This window comes from Anabrus simplex, chromosome 3 (genome assembly GCF_040414725.1).
Source record: "Anabrus simplex isolate iqAnaSimp1 chromosome 3, ASM4041472v1, whole genome shotgun sequence".
Classification (NCBI taxonomy): Eukaryota; Metazoa; Arthropoda; class Insecta; order Orthoptera; family Tettigoniidae; genus Anabrus; species Anabrus simplex.
In genome coordinates this window covers 206,683,058-206,701,812 of record NC_090267.1, presented here as the reverse complement: position 1 = coordinate 206,701,812, position 18,755 = coordinate 206,683,058, and the positions used below count along the sequence as shown (strand labels likewise).

Sequence of the window (18,755 nt, the reverse complement as noted above, 5' to 3'; positions counted from 1 at the left end):
AATCACTCGACTTCCTTGATCCACATGAATGCCAAACACGAAGAAATAGACCAATATGGTTGAAACTTGGTGTGCGTTCTTTCAAGAGATTCTACTAACTAAACATGACCTTGATACGCGCCAGTGGTGCCATCTCTCGGACTTTGCACGGACTTTTCAAACCACCTTCGTATATTTACTTCTTGCGGTAACAGTTCATTGTCAATCAGTGTAATTAATTACTATATTTCTATCCTCTGATCATTTGCCACTCAATCTGATGAGAAAAATAATCAGCCAGACATCACTTACAGATGCCTTCTTACGATGTCTGAAAATGGTTGTTCAATTCTACAAGAAATTCCGATCAACCTCCATCTAAGAAGTCATAAAGCTTGAAAGGATACTGAGTGGATTGTACCTCCTGAAAGGATACAGACTGGACTATTAGGCAAACATCACGTACTCAAGCACTTAAAGCATTCAAAACTCATCACTTATGTCAACGAAAGAGTGAAGCAAAATGTGGTAGATTGCAATAAAAAGCATCCGATCCATCCCAGGTTGAATGTTGACCATACAATTAGCAGGTGGGTTTTCAATTCAGCTCTGACAACATATGCTTCAAATTTGAATATTTAGCATTACTGTAATAAATGCCACAGTGACAGGACTATAAAAACACCAGTCTTACATTGGCATTTCTGTTTAAAAAGGTCAATGTACTCTCTAAAAAACACTCTAAACTTCCAAATTTTCTTTTACCCCAGAAAGAAACAGGGTCAAGAAAAGGGATCCATAAAAATAACACGAATTTAAAGAATTATTAAACAAATTTACAACAGTTAAGTTTATAATTACATTAAAAAAAGATACTTAAGTCATCACAAATGTTACAGTAAAAATATAAGATTTTCTAAAAATTACTATATATTCTGTAGGATACTAGCATGCTTTCCGTCGAATAAAAACAACTCAATAAAAAACTTCTCATGATAAGCAGTTTTTCATAAAATTACTTAACACAGGGTTCACAATATAGTTTTTTCATTGTATTTAAGCAATTCCTTACTTTAGCATCTTCAGTTCTTCTTCTTTCAGTTCATCTCTTCCATTTTAACAGGTTCATATTCAAACCTCTCTATGTTACACACGAGCATTAAACACCTGATCAAGAATGTCGCTTTCATGAAGTAGAACAGATATATTACTGTAAATGTAAATAAGCAATGTAGCATTGTTAAAACCCATGAAATCAGTCATGTCAAATAAGTTTTCAAAAAAAATCTTTTGCCAATAAACAATACCACTGCAAGAATTTGAATAAATATTTCAGACAACTTTCTAAAGGTAATTAGGGAGCTTTTTGAGCATTTTCATTAAGATAGGGTCCGCAACGTGAATAACGGGTGATTTCTATATGATGTACGCCTCTCAAGTGAGCTTTAAGTTTATCAACACGAGTGTAAACGGCGGAGCAATGCATACATCGATGGCTGCCCGGGAAATGAGTATTAAAGTGATGCCATCTGTTGCGCACACCCTTCCAGCATAAGTTGCAGTGAAACAGGCCGGGCATTGTTGCATCCGCAACAAACTTGTCCTCATACAATGTGCGCCCACGGCCTGGAAGAAAGAGAGGGCTCTATTTCAGACACTCTTCTTTTCTTTTTTCTATAGGTGCTAGGTTGGATGAGATTCGCTGAGATATTTTATGTTCCATTCATGTATTTAGACAAACCTCTTCACAGAGTTCAATGTAAAATAAGAAGCAAAATGAGCAGTGTAAAATAAGAAACAAAATGAACCATGATGATATGAAAGGAACACTACGCATGCCAGGTAGAATATTAAATTGCAACAGAAATAAAAATTACACCTATTTTAAGAGACAAAACTTACAGTAGAATATTATACTCTTGAATTTCTAGAAGATAATCTTTCATTGAACACTATATATTGTGAAAAAATAATCAATGTAATGGTTGTTGAAGCCATTATGACACTTAAATATATTATTTTGTATGTATACCCCCGTGGGTGTTCCGAGATATGGTTAGTTCAATGACAATATTAGAGTTAGGAAGAGAGGAAAGATAGGAAATACTGCAAGACTTTGAATGAGATATCAAATGGGCAAGGATTAGAAAATGCCATTTTAATTGAATAGCAACACAGTTTCATGGAAATGGTATCACAATTATTCTCCACTGCTGATAAGCTACTGTCAGGAATACACTTCTCATTTCAACATTGCATTCTCAAGTTAAACTGTCGTAAGATGGAGTATGCAAGTTCTTTAATATTAACAAAGCAAACCACAAGAAAGAGTTCTAACCAACAAAACTACTTATACAGTAGTTTGGACTAATATTGGTGTTAAAAAAACAAAAGGTCCTTCTGATTAATACGTGCAAAAATTTCTCTAATGCCAGGCAGCCTTTAAGTTTATTTTAAATAAATTAAATGGTATATTAATTTATGTTGAAGTATTATTCATGTAAATAACATTAAGCAGAATATTTTGTCACACAATGGGGTTATTATACACCATATGCTGGAACACTACATTCTGAGTTGGGAAGTAATTGAGTAGAAGTTATTGAATTACTTGCAAAAACATTCTCAGTAATTTGTACTTGTAATTGTTATTTTTACAAAATGTAATTTTTACTTGTAATTCACTTCTTGAAATCAAATTGTAACTATTACTTTCTAGTAATTGATACACATCACACAGAAGCAGAAACAGGGAAAAATAAAAGATGAAGAAAATAATTTTTTCAGTTCTATTACCGCAGAACCAGTAGCTTCACCAGTTCTGGATAAGGTACTTTCTTAACTTTCCAGTACTTCCAACGACATTATTCTTCTACCACCAATGTTCTTAAAATTAAACACAGATATCCGTTCACGTACCCCTGTAGGATGTCTTTTCAGTAAATGCAAAGATGTACTTTTCCCACCAAAGACGTTGAGGCTTAGCGATGAGAAAAGAACCAATTTATTTATTTTCAAATTACTTGAAACGCTAAGTCATTAACTAAAATTAAAATGATGGAAAACAATCATTTTAAGAATCATCATCATCATCAGGTGGTCTGCCTATTGGTAGGTTTCTGACACTGTAGCTGTCTCCACCTGTTCCAATCCTAGGTGAACTCGTCGGTAGTCTGGTATATTCCCTTTTTACTTCGTTCAGTATTGTTATTCTTCTCCTTCACAGTTTCCTTCACCCTACAAGAACTGGTATTAGAAGTCCTTTTCCTCTCAACATACAGTATATCCTATCCAGTTTGCTTTCCTCTTTCTAATCAGGTTTAGAAGAGTTCTTCGATTTTTTCCAGTGCTGCACAGTTCTTCACTTTATCCAACCAGTTTATTTTCTCCACCCTCCTCTAAACCCATATCCTGAATGCTTAAATTCTGTCTCTTCTTCAACATCCAGATGTCACACCTGTACAGAGAAAACACTCCGCACTAAACATTTAGCCAATCGTTCTCTTAATTCAATCCCCATTTTGCTGCATAACAAGCATTTCTTTTCCTTGAAAGCTTGTTTTGCCATTGCTATTCTCGTTTTTGTTTCTTTCGCACTCATCCAGATGTCAGTTAGCATGGTACCCAAATACAAGGTGTCCAGGTTAAAGGCATAATAATATAAAATTTAATAACTTGAGAAATAATGGAGATATTTATTGGTGGTTTGTTTCTACAACTAGGTTAACTCAAAATGTTTTCTGTGTTTGCTTGCGGTGGCGGTGGTACCACATGCGCATAATTGCACTGTTCACGAGAAGCGCGCCAGTAACCATGTGGACTCCACAGCAGAAGGTGTTCTGTGTGCTTTCGCTCGCGGAGATAAAATCTGTTACACTAGTACAACGTAGATTTCGGCGTGAGTATGGACTGTTACCAACTAATGATGTTCCCACTTACATAACAATCATGAAATGGGACAGGTGCCTTCGAGAAACTGGGACCTTGGTGTCAACGTCGGACCGCCACGCCAAGCACGCAGTTTCAGAGGCTACTGTTGATTTAATTCGTGAGTCCATCAAGCGGAGCCCTCGTAAGTCAATTCGACAAGCAAGTAGGCAGTTACAGTTACCTCGTTTGACAGTACACGATGTCGTCCACAAACGGTTGCGCCTACGGGCGTACAAAGTGGAGCTTCGTCAGAAAATCAAACCTCAGGACAGGCCGCTATGGAAGGCATTCGCGGAGACAATTCTGGCAAAAATTGATGGAAACGAGGCATTCGTTGATTCGGTCTGTTTCTCGGACGAGGCTACATTCCACATTTCCGGCACGGTAAACAAGCACAATTGCTGCATATGGAAATCTGAACCCCCCACTTAGTGACAGAGTTGGAACAGGACTCTCCAAAAGTGAATGTGTGGTGTGGAATGTTGAAGGACAGGGTTACTGACCCATTCTTCTTTGCAGAGCCTACAGTTAATGGAACGCGTTACCTAAACATGTTGGAGCAGTATGTTGTGCTACAACTTCCTTGTGACGTGATCTTTCAGCAAGATGGTGCACCATGCCATTATGCAAAAGATGTGAGGAATTTCTTGAATCGCGAATTCTCTGATCGTTGGATTGGGAGAGGTAGTCCATCAATTGTTTGGCCCCCTAGAAGCCACGACATTCGTGCAGGTATTGCAAATGTTACGCCTACAAACTCCAATACACATGACATAAATCCAGATGAATTAAATGCCCACTTTACTAGAGAAATAGTTATTACCCACCCTCATATTATACAAACAACAATAAATTCTCTCCAATCTACTCCGTTACCACAACGGCCTTTGTTCAAATTTCGTAAAGTAAATGAAAACGATGTAAGAAGAAAACTAACATCAATCAAATCGCGAGCAATTGGAGTGGACGACATCCTGATATCCTTCGTCGTTACCTTGATAGATGTGGTACTGCCAATTTTAACCCACATATGTAACTCGTGTCTTTCGGAAGGCTACTTCCCAACTGTTTGGAAGGATGCCTTAAATTTCCCAGTACCAAAAAAATCTCTAGCAAATTCTCCATCTGACTATCGACCTGTCTGTATACTTTCTTTACGTTCGAAAGTCTTAGAAAAACTCATGCATGAACAACTGCTCCAATATTTGATGCACCATTCGTTACTTGATTACCTGCAATCTGGATGTAAAAAAGGACATATTACATCTACTGCTCTTCTAAAAATTACGGATGACGTAAGAAAAGCAATGGACGAACGTAAAGTGACCGTGCTCATTCTCCTAGACTTCAGCAGTGCTTTTGACACTATCAGTACGGACATATTAATAGCGAAATTGCATTCCTTCCATCTTAGCCACGCTGCTCTCAAATTGTTCGCTTCGTACCTCCATAACCGACGACAGTGTGTTGTCATGAATGATAAGAGAACGGAGTGGAAGTACAAAGTTAATGGTGTGCCACAAGGTTCTATACTCGGCCCCCTGTTATTTATTTTATATTTGAATGACATCTCTTCTAAAGATGAAAAACTGCAACTATCATCTCTATGCCGACTATCTTCAAATTTACTGCCACACAAAAGTGAATGACATAAATGCAGCTACTGAAAATATGAACCGAAACTTAGAGCAGATCAGCTGTTATGCAGCTGAGAATTCTCTCTGCATCAACCCAACGAAAACACAAGCTATCATACTACGGCAGAGAAAACTGCTTGCCCATCTACACAGTCTACAAATTCCAGTCATTCAACTAAATGGCGTTGCTATCCCACACTGTAAATCAGTAAAAAGCCTTGGAGTCACTATAAATGAAACTTTAAACTGGGATGAGCATGTCACTAACGTATGCAGGAAAGGTCACTCATCACTTCATCCCCTTAAGATTCACCAGACCATATTACCTCTCAACTTAAAAAATTAAACTGGTTCAAACATTGATACTTCTAATTTTTAACTATTGTGATGTTGTTTTGCTGGATGCTACCAGTGAACAAAATAGGAAATTGCAGAGAGCTTTAAACTCCTGCATTAGATTTATCTTTTCACTGAATTTTGCCTTGCATATATCCCCTTTTTATGCATAACTTTCTTGGTTAAAAGTAGAGCAGCAGAGGAATCACCATGTATCAACCCTTATCTATCGACTCTCGACTGAAAATATACCTGAATATCTCTCCAGTAATTTCCGTTTTCTATCCTCCTTTCATGACCGTGACACGCGATCTGGGTCAACAATTGCAATACCTCCACATCATACATCTGCCTTCAGTAATTCTTTCATTGTGTCGGGCGCTAGAATATGGAATGAAATTAGAAATTCTTCCTCATTAATTACCTTCAAAAGACAGTCTAAAGATTTCCTCTTGAATACGTAGGCTATATCATGTAGTTATGTGTGAATGTGTGAGTGAATGTCTGGAGTAAATAGTTCCCAAAAGTTTACATAAATTACTGTTATTATTTTATGAATTCCACCTAGAGTAGTTAATATTGAATTTATTTTTCTAATTTTAGACTTAGGATGTAATCTTTTAGTTTTAGACTATATTAACTTCGCCACAAATAAAGACATCAATAAATAAATAAATAAATAAATAAATAAATAAATAAATAAATAAATAAATAAATAAATAAATAAATAAATAAATAAATAAATAAATAAATAAATAAATAAATAAAAAAAAGCTGCAGCACACTTGGAGGTATGTGGAATACCGATTAGATGTCTGTGCACCACTAATGGTGCGCATATCGAGGTTTATTAGGTATGTAAACAAACATTTTGAGTTACCCTACTTGTACAAAACAAACCGCAAGTAAATATCTCCACTACTTCTCAAGTTATTAAATTTTATATTATTATACCTTTAACCCAGACACCTTGTATCTGTATTGTGCAACCTTGTAACGAATGCATCCTACCTCTGAAATCTTCATCCCTGCAGCATCACGCAATCTTATCACTCGCCTACTTGGCCATTTCCTGCCGAGGTGATACACAGACTGAACACAGTGTTGCAGCATGATTCAACCGCCTGGGTCACCAGAAACGTCACACTTCCATAAGGTTCCAGAATGTGTAACTTTCCATCTGTATTCCATCTGGTTCTTTGAATATTGGCATAAAGAAGCCAACCAAACACCTAGTGAATCAGTCCACTTTCATCACTAGTGTGGTTGGAAGGTGATCCTTATCAGCTAATATGCTGATACATCTGGGAACTTATGGATTTCTATCTAGTGAGTTGGCTATGCGGTTAGGGGCGTGCAGCTGTGAGCTTGCATTAGGGAGATTGTGGGTTCAAAACCCACTGTCATCAGCCCTGAAGATGCGTTTCTGTGATTTCTCCATTTTCACACCAGGCAAATGCTGGGGCTGTACCTTAATTAAGGCCATGGCTATTTGCTTCCCACTCCTAGCCATTTCCTACCCCATGATCTGTGTAGCAACTGATAAAAATTATAGACTTTAACATGTCGTGATTTAAAGAGACATTCTTAACTGAAACCTTGCCCACTGGACTTTTTGTGGGACCAGTTCCAGTTCTGTTTTACTCTTAACTCACTCAGCGCCAAGCACGTGCTATTTTCACGTGTTCAGTAATGGCGTGTTTGTTCTCAGTTAGTGTCTTTGGGCTGTTTAAAACGGTATGTAAATCGTACAAAAGAGCAGATTACTTGCAGGAAAGTGAAATACGGGGTATGCTAGGAGAAGTGTATGCTGACTGTGAGTCGGAAAATGATTTAGTGCCTTGTGTAGAGGAAAGTGATAGCGATTCATCTGATGAATTACATAAAATCAGCTTCATGGTCCGTATCGCACTTCAATAGATTCACAATTAAGTATTTATTTATTTTCCATCTAGTCGATACAATGATTGCTTAAGGCAATTTTTAATGGTCAAAAGTGGTACATGTTTCGTATATTATCAACATCTTCAGCCACATAACACTGTTTAGATGAAAAATATATAAAATTGACAAAGTAATGCTTTAGAGGAAGTGTCCTTAAAATTAACATAACATTGACAAGATTAAAACAAACAAATAACTCAAGAGAAAATATATAAATTATTTCTACAATAGAAAGCAGTCGTCAAGGAAACATTTGTACAATATTCCATAGAGAAATTGTCCTAATAAATATTCTTTTCTTAATAATTCATGAAAAAAGATCAATTTATAAATTAAAAATTATACAATTTATAAGTAATTATTGAAATGAAGAAATCCTGATATCACAGTGCGGCTCTTATTATTAACGTAGATGAAAATATAACTACTAATTCCTAGTTGTCAAATCTTATTAAGCCTGCTTTCCTTTGGAACAGTAACTCCCGTCATTCTTTCACAGTCTTTCTTGTTTAATGAACATGATGTGCAAATATTAATAAATATGAACCCTAGACTCCCGACTGCGAGAGCACTACCGAAATTACATAAACAGGAAGAACCGATTAGACCTATCATAAATTTCAAAAATAGCCCCATTTATAAAACTAGATTTATACATAATTTCTTATCAAGTAAATATGTATTTCATTGTAAAACACGTATCAAAAACTCAGTGGATTTTTGCAATCTAGTTAAAGATTTTAAACTTGGATCATCTCACACGACATGTTCGTTTGACATAACCAACATGTATACAAACATTCCAATAGAAGACACTTATCAGAATCATTAAGAAGAATTTAACGAAGAACAAATTAGTAAGCATACCAGAAATTGAAGATTTTATTAATGTTTTAAAATTCGTGTTAAATCAAAATTATTTTACGTTTAATAATAAAATTTACCGACAAAAAGGACTCTCAATGGGAGCCCCAGCATCAGGAATATTGGCTAATATATACTTAGACTATTTGGAACACACAAAAATTATTAATAAAATAGAGGGTTTGGATTTTTGGACACGTTATGTGGACGATGTTTACGCTATAATAGATAACAGACTCACCGATAGCAATAAAGTTTTAAATATATTGAATAATTTGGATTCCAATATAAAATTCACTTTAGAAGAAGAAGAAGTTGAAAAATCACTGAATTTTCTGGACATAGTCACAACAAGAGAAGAAAAAGGATTTTCTTTCAAAATACACAGAAAATCCACTTTCACACTGACCACTATCAAGAACAACTCGTTACACCCTGAGGCACAGAAAAGATCAGCATATTATAGTTACGTTAACAGAGCGTTTAGTATTCCTTTATCCAAATCTGAAAGGAATAAAGAACTGTTGTTTATCCGACAACAAGCCCTCTTGAATGGTTTCAACAATAACATGATTGATAAAATAATTAATAAATTTTCGGAGAAGCAACAATCTAAATTAGCAGTCGAACCTAGTAAAACTGAAAAATATATCAAGTTCACATATAATAATCCAAACATTCATGTAATAACAAATTTATTTAAGAGAAAAAATTTCAAAATTGCATTTTCCACCAATAACAACATGAAACATAGTATTTTCAACCATGATACAATAAATCTCTCGGAAAAAGATAAATTTTTTGATTCCGGTATATATAAACTTACATGCTTTGAATGTAAGAATACATACATAGGACAATCTGGCCGCAATTTTAAAGTTAGATATTTGGAACATGTGAATGCTGAAAAACATAGAAGATTCTCAGCAATGGGATCACACATGACTGCCACAGGTCATAAATTTACCAACATAGAACAAGACCTGACCATCATAAAAAAGTTAAAAAAGGGCAGCTTAATGAACACATATGAAGACCTGTACATTCATCTAGACCAACTTGTAAAGAAAAATGATAACCTTAATGAGGCTGTAGAATATAAGAATCCATTATATTATCAAATTCTAGTATATTTGAAAATGCTTGAGAAGGATCAAGAAAAAAGAATTGGAATTTCTCCACCTACAGATAGCCCTACAACTTATTCCTCCTCAGTTGAAGTTATAGGTGACAGCAAGGAAATTCTTGACACACCTATATCTCCCGCTCCTCCACCTCCTCAGGTGCAAGAGCAAGGAAGAACGCATCATCAATATTACACCAGACGCAAGACTGTGAGAGAATGACTGGAGTTACTGTTCCAAAGGAAAGCAGGCTTAATAAGATTTGACAACTAGGAATTAGTAGTTATATTTTCATCTACGTTAATAATAAGAGCCGCACTGTGATATCAGGATTTCTTCATTTCGATAATTACTTATAAATTGTATAATTTTTAATTTATAAATTGATCTTTTTTTCATGAATTATTAAGAAAAGAATATTTATTAGGACAATTTCTCTATGGAATATTGTACAAGTGTTTCCTTGACGACTGCTTTCTATTGTAGAAATAATTTATATATTTTCTCTTGAGTTATTTGTTTGTTTTAATCTTGTCAATCTTATGTTAATTTTAAGGACACTTCCTCTAAAGCATTACTTTGTCAATTTTATATATTTTTCATCTAAACAGTGTTATGTGGCTGAAGATGTTGAAAATATACGAAACATGTACCACTTTTGACCATTAAAAATTGCCTTAAGCAATCATTGTATCGACTAGGTGGAAAATAAATAAATACTTAATTGTGAATCATCTGATGAAGTCGCGATTGCTGAACATGATGAGGTAGGTCCAGCAATATTTAACAATTTATTTTCGGAGGATATACCTGATGTTGATTCAGATGACTGGTCACACTGATTAACCTGGACACATGTCCAATTATTCAAAGAACGCAGGTATGAGTAAATTACCTAGTGATGAATCTTGCACGGCATACTTCATGTTGTTTTTCACGCCGGCATATCTGTCATTTCTCATAACAGAAACTAACGGATATGCAAAACAATTTTTGAGCACAGTAGCAAGACCATTTACTAAATACTGCATGTATGATAATTGGAGGCCTGTTTCCTTGGATGAGATCAGAAATTTTTTAGGACTCTGGATGATGACCGGTATCATAAAAATGCCTGACCGGTATCATAAAAATGCCTACGTTAGAAGTGTGTTGGACAACAAACAAGTTTGCTGCTCCCATATTCAATAAAGTTACGCCTAGAAATTGCTTTCAGCTCTTTTTTAAACATTATTGAAGGTAAATTAAAATTACATGCTATATTGTGTGCTACTTTTCTTTATAGGCACTTTTATTTGTAACTATGTCAAACCAGTTCACCTCCCTTAGAAATATCTTAAAGTGGCTCAGAATCCCTGGCAGTGAATGTGTTACTACTATTACTACTACTACTACTAAACATTTTCATTCCTCCCAGACGGTGACACCGTCTCTCAGGCCGGGAGATTTGTTACAGTGAAGGAGATGTGCGGAGAAGGTTAGGGGGTGGGCGGCCGTGGCCTATACTACGAACTGTCCTGGCATTTGCCTTAGTGCAGGAGAATGGAAAACCACAGAAAACCATTCTCAGGACAGCCGATGGGTGGGGCCAGGCGTTAAGTCCGGCACTGTGCCCCAGACCTGTCTCCCGAATGCAGAGGCGTAGAGCCACGGTAGAGCCGTGGCCAACTTTCCTCTGCTCGGTTGACCGGCCAGAGTGCAGAGCATATGGGACAACAACCCACTCTGTATCTACCGACCGAAGGTGTTAATTCTCAAACAGAATATATATGGACAAGGCACCTCTTTATCTAAAAGTGCTAAACACTTAAGATTTTCAGATTCTTTTAAATTTCTTGGACTTGAAATGTATGATTTAAGGTTTTATTATATCCATCTATAGAGTTAATCAGTTTAGAAATTTGTGTATTAGGAATTTCAATATTTTGTAAAACCTGTTTTTAAGGATGGCCTGTATTTTTGTGGCCCCTGTGTTTGCTTCTCCCTGTTCTCCTCATATTTATCTAGAAGCCTATTTCTTCTCTCTCTCATATATATATATATGTAAATGTTTTCTTTAATTGCAAATTCTGATTATATATACTCTCTGGTAACTTCTATATATCAAGTTCAGTAGGTTTATCAACCTTTTTAAAGTATTTGCTATTCTTTACATGATAATTAGGGCCTAATGTTGATGACATGTCATCTTTTTATTGAGTGGTCAGGTACAATGTTTCAGTATACACAAACTCTGTTCACGGCACCGAAATACAAATATATCCTATTTATTTTGCATTTTTTCATTTTTTAAATATTTTAAGAGCATTTTCTTTGATTTTGAAGAGTTGTCCAGTCATATTTTGGAGAATTTTATCCCTTTTGTCATGTTACCATATTTGATGAAATTACGTCGGAAAGCCATAATATACAAATATTGAAATAAGACATTTCAATAAAATATTATTTTGCTAACACTGTAACTGTTGGTAGAAATATTTAACAGCACAGAAGGTTGCAGTAGATAACTGCACAAGTACAAGCCTAAAATGTCTGTGGTGCAGCGATGACGTGAGTGGAGCAGTCATTTCGCACCCACGAGTAGATGACCAGTGTCACTGCTCTCTTTCATGATACAGGCTTTATACACTTGATTTTCCAGAAAACAAGTTATTTGGGGGACTGAAATGTATGGAATGTTACCTGGAGTCACCAAGACTTCTCCGACACCTACAGCTGTAAAAGTTAAGTTGGAAGTGGAAGGTGTGGATTTTCAATGAACACTCTTGCCTCAGTTTCACACAGTTCATAGCATGCAGTGCATGGAAGCATTCGAGTACCAATTTGAAAATGCCTAATATAAAACCACGTGTCAGTTCATTAAAAAAAAAAAAAGTAGCCAAGTTTAGTGGTAGTGTGTTTTCTACTCATGGAAGCATATTATATTGTAAGCTGTGCGAAACCAAAGTATTGGCTGAAAGACTGTTTACCGTGACACAGCATATTGGTCGTGAGAAGCATGTGCGTACTCTTGAGTCATCCAATCCTGCCAATTTACCTCTTTTCATTTCCTTTATCGGTTGTTCTACTTCAGACAGCAGAATTGGAGGACCTCTTTCTTCTGTTTCTATCTCATCAACCCTTTCAACTGTTAGATCTGGTTTCTCTCTTGTTCTGTATGTCCTCAATATATCCTTTCCATCTGCTCTGTACTTCTTCCTCCTGATATGGTATCTTACCATCAACATCTTAAATTTCTCTTCCCACACAGTTCATTGTCCATTTATCACAGGCAATTCTCTGTACCTTCTTATAAAGTTGGTCATACTGGCATTTTATTTCCAGGTCATCTATATCATCACATTCTTCTTTCACAGCTCATAATTTAATCTTCTCTAAAATTCCCAATATTCTTGTCTTCTTAAAGTAGTGTTCTGTAAAGTAATTGTAATTTTACTGATTCCTTGTCGAGAAAGTAATGTGTAATTGAGTAACATATTTCTCAGGTAACTAATTCAGCCCAATTACTTTTTTCCTGTACTCTTCCTACCACTGATCCACTGATTACATTACATCGAAAGTAAAGATAACAGAGAACAGTCTGTGAGACATCGAGGGTCTGCGGTGTGAGCTGCAGTAACTTACCCAGTCATAAGACAGTGTGCAATCGTTGGCAAAGTTTTTGTTGCTATTTGCATTTGGAGTAAGTTAAAATCAGTAAATAACATTGTGTGATTAAGTTATATCATCTCAAAATAAGTGGAAAGATATATGCTGTGTTTGGCTGCAATAAATAGGAAGTGCAGATCAACTCACGGTCTTACTTCTGTTTCCCTTGTGACAAGAAATGTGTAAGTAGAGACTGTGTTTACGCATTCTTTCACAGTGACATGGAGATTTTTGTAGTGCTTCTTCTGAGCTATACAAATCATATGTTAACTGGCTTATTTCATTTAACAGTACAACAGGTAAACTTCAATACTGATGTCTTGTTGCTGTTGTAAGGTGTGATATTTTAGCAATTATTACATGTTTTTAAGATTCAGTTTTTCACTCAGGCTTCTTAGCAGTCAACAATGTTCATAATTGAGAGCACTCTGTCGGTTAGTGCATTTCTGACTGGAAGGCATAAACTGAACACTACAATTCTCTCTGTTTATGATGGAAATACACCATTATTCAAAATATTTAAAGATTTCTATCCATATGAGGTCTAATCTGGTATGAGGAGCAGTGTTCTTTCATTTTACCTATAGTAGAAAATGCTTAAGACATTTTTTACAGTGAATGTCACTGTCTAATTTTCCCCTACTTCATGAAAGGATAAAGGGCATTCAGTTTAGCATTAAATGCAGATTTACATTTAACTGCTAAATTGCAGAATAGATATTAAAAACACTTATATTGCACCTGCCTTACAACTTATAAGAATTCATGAAAGACCTATAAGAAAAGAAAGGGGGGACCACAGTCATAACACTTTACTGAAGATCATTATTCCTAACGCTGAATATTACATATTACAAATCCCATGTTATGGCCCGTATTGAAATGTACTTAAAGTCAAAGAATAATACTAGATTATAAATTCCACCTATTCTATACATAAGGGATTTTTATTTCAATTTAAGAAATATATCTTAACATATTAGAAACAGGGACATGTTTCGCCCATAATGAGGACATCATCAGTCAAAAAAATCTCATACCTGAAAGAATGAAAAATCAGGATCCTGATTGTTCTTATTCGTAGTTTTTTTAACTAAGGTCTAAAATATGAATAAGAGGATACCGTTGTAGGTACAAATGTCTAAAAAAAGAAACTAGCAAGTGGAAGACAGTAGTTATAAGAACTCTTATGACAAAGTCTTATAATCAATCCTAATTATAAATTTTTACGAATGTCCGGTTTTTAAATGTGGTAACAAGTAGCGAGTTAAAAGTTCAAAATAAATACGTAAATTACCGCGTTGAAATGAAATCTGGTACAATATGGTGCCTTATTCTGGAGATGGCGTAAGGAGCTTATAATAGCTAGGATGGGCAGATGACCTAGATGATAGACCCCTTTAAACAACAAGTATCATCATCAAGCAATATTTATGATAAAAGTCACTCTTAGTGGTGGTTAAATTAAATCCAAAGTTGTTTGTCTGTTAAAGTTATTAATCTTATGTGAAAAAATAAAACGGCTAACCTCATAAGGCACTTAGGAGCGAGGACAAGTACTCGTAAAAAATGTAGCTATATTTATATTAGCGTCGAAAGAAAAAGGGCGAGGATGAGTAGAGCTTGTGTTCTGGTTTCTACGAACATGAGTGTATAATCTGGTGATCACGCTTCATAGACTGGTGCGGAAGTGGAACAAACGCACTACTTTTTATTTTAGTAACAGCAGGATGTCATCAGTATATCTGAGTAAGAGCATTCCAGAGGTAATCAGTGTTGCAACAGAGCAGTACTGAATATTCTTCAGGAGTTGCTCACCATCCAATCGTGTTTTCTCCTTCAGAGACAAAGGATCGTCACCATTTTTGGTATCTCCTAAAGTGTGCTCCGAAAAGTCCCTAGAGGTATGATAAGGAATGTGATGTTAAAAACTCCTACTTTGGAATATGAAGGTATGGCAAGTGGGAAACATATAGAAACAATATATCAAGAAGATAGGAAATGTATACTTTGCTCACTCTATGGACTAACAGATACACACATTGAATTTGATCTCCCTGTGCTAAGATGAATGTCAGCATTGCTGCTCAAGATCCGTTGCTATCTTTGCATGGAATTCAAACAGATAAACATGTAATTTTTTTATTACAAAAATTGAAATGTATTTGTTACATACAATAACTCTTACATAACCGAGTGTTCTATCTACTAATGAGCATGATCAGAGGCTTTTGTTAAAGACAATGCTTTAATCACTTTTTAAATTATTTAGTGTATATATTTGTTCATTAGATTGTTTTGCATTTTTTCAGGCTGCTTGCCATGGAATGGGCACTGCACTGCACTTTGCTTTACTGGCCAATTGAAAAGTAGGATGAGTTGATTCAGCTACCATTCTTATATCTCAAATTTCATGTAGCAATAAACAAAGAAAACAGCATTCTAGTTTATTCAGATGTATGGTATACACCCAGGGTTGTCTTGCTACATCCATGTCTCATTTTCTTCTACAAAACAAATGAAGGAAGATGAAACTTAGCAATATAATAGCTGTTTGGCAAAATTATATGCCTTGTGTAAGTTGAAAATGCAATTATTAAAGTGGTTTTCAAAAAAGAAACGAAACTCCGTGGTGCAACAGTCCCGAAGGGCCTTGGCCTACCAAGCGATCGTGGCTCAGCCCGAAGACCTGCAGATTATGAGGCGTCGGGTGGTCAGATCTATGAATCCTTTCAGCCCTTATTCTTGGCTTTTTAGATCGAGGCCGCAATCTCACCGTCAGATAGCTCCTCGTTTGTAATCGCGTAGGCTGAGTGGACCTCGAACCAGCCTTCAGATCCAGGTAAAAATCCCTGACCTGGCCAGGAAATGAACCCGGGGCCTCTAAATAAGAGACAGGCACGCTTACCCCTACACCACGAGGCCAGCTGAATTGGTTTTCATAGAAGACATAATTTATGCAATACATTTTCCTTACACTCTTGACTATTTTTGAGATGCACACTATGCTGAAAGACTGGGGGAAACCTCGTGTGTATAGGTAAACAACAAATGTGCCAAACAGCTTCTGATCACTGCGTTTATTTACTTATATGCATACATAACTGACTTAACAGAAATGCAGTATTTGACATTTAAGAGCCTTGAAGGGGTGGGATGGGACAGGGTTTATAGTACTCAACTATTATCTAAACTGTCACCCTTGATATACACGGTGAAGCTACCATCCCCTGGAGATGGCCTTCTATATTGAAGGTAGCAATAGTCACCAGTCTGGGACGGCTTTTATTAAACACACCACCACAACCATGTACCATACTGCCCTTCACTATCTCATGAAAATCTGGTTCTTCCTTTGGATGGGAAATTTTGGTGCTTATTATGTCATCTATATGATTCAGTAAGATACAATTCTGCATCCAGAGTGTTAAATGAATGTGAGGCTGACCTTGTTCCCGTCATTATACAGTAAACATAGGCACATAACTGGACCAAAATATTATGTTGGTGGCATACGTAAGTCACAACATCCTATAAACCTGAAAAGTAAAATGACCATTATTCTGAGATTTTTATCAACAAAGTCCTTTAAATAAATGCAATTCTCCAACCCTTAACTTTGATTACATCAGATTAAGTGACTCTCTTTCAATTTTTATGTACAAATCCATTAAGAACTGATGAAGAAGGTTACAGAAGTACAGAAGCATATTCTCTTCACCCACTCATTCCAAGATATAATAATTGTAAAAATAGACTGCTGACACTATTTCCTTAAAACGCTGACCGCCAGGACATTGCTAAAACATCCCAGTGGCCAAAGCTTTTTTTCTACTCTACATATAGTAAATGAAAAGTAAAAAAATATTCAAAGTGATATTTCACTGAAGTGTTCAATGTACCCAAAATATTGGTCGATGCATAAGTTCGCAGCATTTCTGAGAAGTTGCTACAAAGTACCAACAGTACCTTAAGTTTGGCTGAGGTTCAAGGTGCATGTGCTGTCTTCAGTTCACTATGGAGTATAAACGAGAACACACATCCACTAAAACGGATGTTTTTAATAAAGTAGTAGTTCACGGGACTGTTCCAGTATACTCACCTTCTGAAAGTGTTTGATTTTAAGTTTAAGAAGTTCAACAATGGAAAATCATGTTTAATGGAATGTACTGACATTGCCGCCTCAAGACCGAAGTTTCTGTGAATTATGCACTTACTGCGTAAAGGATAACAGGTCTATACTTAACTTGGATGAAACATACCGTACATTAAACAGAATCATACCAAAAGATATACATGGAAGGACTTCAGGGGGAATGGTGACTGAAAGTACCTTCTGGTCAAGGTGGTCGGCTCATTTTTATAGCACATGCTGGTTCTGCACCTCCCAGTTACGTACCAGGGGGGCAAACTTGTCTTTCATGGTGGAAACAAGGCATTTTCAGTCAGATTATAATTCAAAACGAATGGTGAGGTTTTCAAGAACTGGTTTTGTTCATATGTTGTGTTCACTGGAAGGTGGCTCTATCATGGATAATGTTGTCATTCTATCCAAGCAGACAAGCCACCACATTCAAACCAGCATAAGCATATAACATGGAGGGGCTGTGTAAGAAAGGCATTCCTTTTCCTTCTCCTGCTAAACATCTGTGTAAAGGAGAGATCCAAAGTGCCAAGACGACGTATGAATTGGATGAACTGGCAAATGAAATGGAGCACCATGCACTGTGCCTGCTAGTATAATCCGAGAGCTGATTTGGGCCCCAAGTTAAATAGGAATTTGCAAAGAAGAACAAGACTTCCTGACTTGGTGATGTTGAGAAGCTTACACATGAAGCCACAGACAGGGTTGCTCAAGAAGACTCTTACTACTTGTTTAACGTTGCACTAACACATCAAAGGTTTTCGGTGATGGAAGGTTAGAACAGGGCTAGGATTAGAAAGGTATCAACCATGCCCTTGATTAAGGTACAGGCCCACCATTTGCCTGGTGTGAAAAACGGGAAACCATGGAAAACCATCTTCATAGCTGTCGATGGTGGGGTTCGAACCCACTATCTCCTGAATGCAAGCTCACAGCTGCGCGATCCTAACTGCATAGCCAACTCGTTCGGTGCTCAAGAAGACTGGGCAAAATGTGTAAGACATTCCAAAACATTACAAGAAAGTGATTACGCCAAGCAGTGTGCAAGAGAGATGACAATGGAGCCTATCATCATCCACTTGGGTGAGAGCAGGGAGTGAGCTTGATTACAACAAACCTGGAGATGAATAAGGATACACATGCATGCTT

The 18,755-nt window shown here is 36.4% G+C and overlaps 1 protein-coding gene across 11 annotated transcripts in view; it reads right to left on the bottom strand.

Moving 5' to 3' along the window:
• LOC136866151 (protein tramtrack, beta isoform) overlaps window positions 1–18,755 on the bottom strand; it is a 625,536-nt gene that overhangs the window by 284,016 nt on the left and 322,765 nt on the right. The window contains exon 5 of one of the 11 annotated variants that reach the window (XM_067142862.2): window positions 871–1,605. The exons of the other annotated variants lie outside the window; for them this stretch is intronic. Within the exon in view, the coding sequence (XP_066998963.1) occupies window positions 1,334–1,605 (272 nt within the window). The 3' untranslated portion in view covers window positions 871–1,333. Of the gene's footprint in view, window positions 1–870; window positions 1,606–18,755 lie in introns of those variants that run through there. 11 annotated transcript variants of the gene reach the window in all.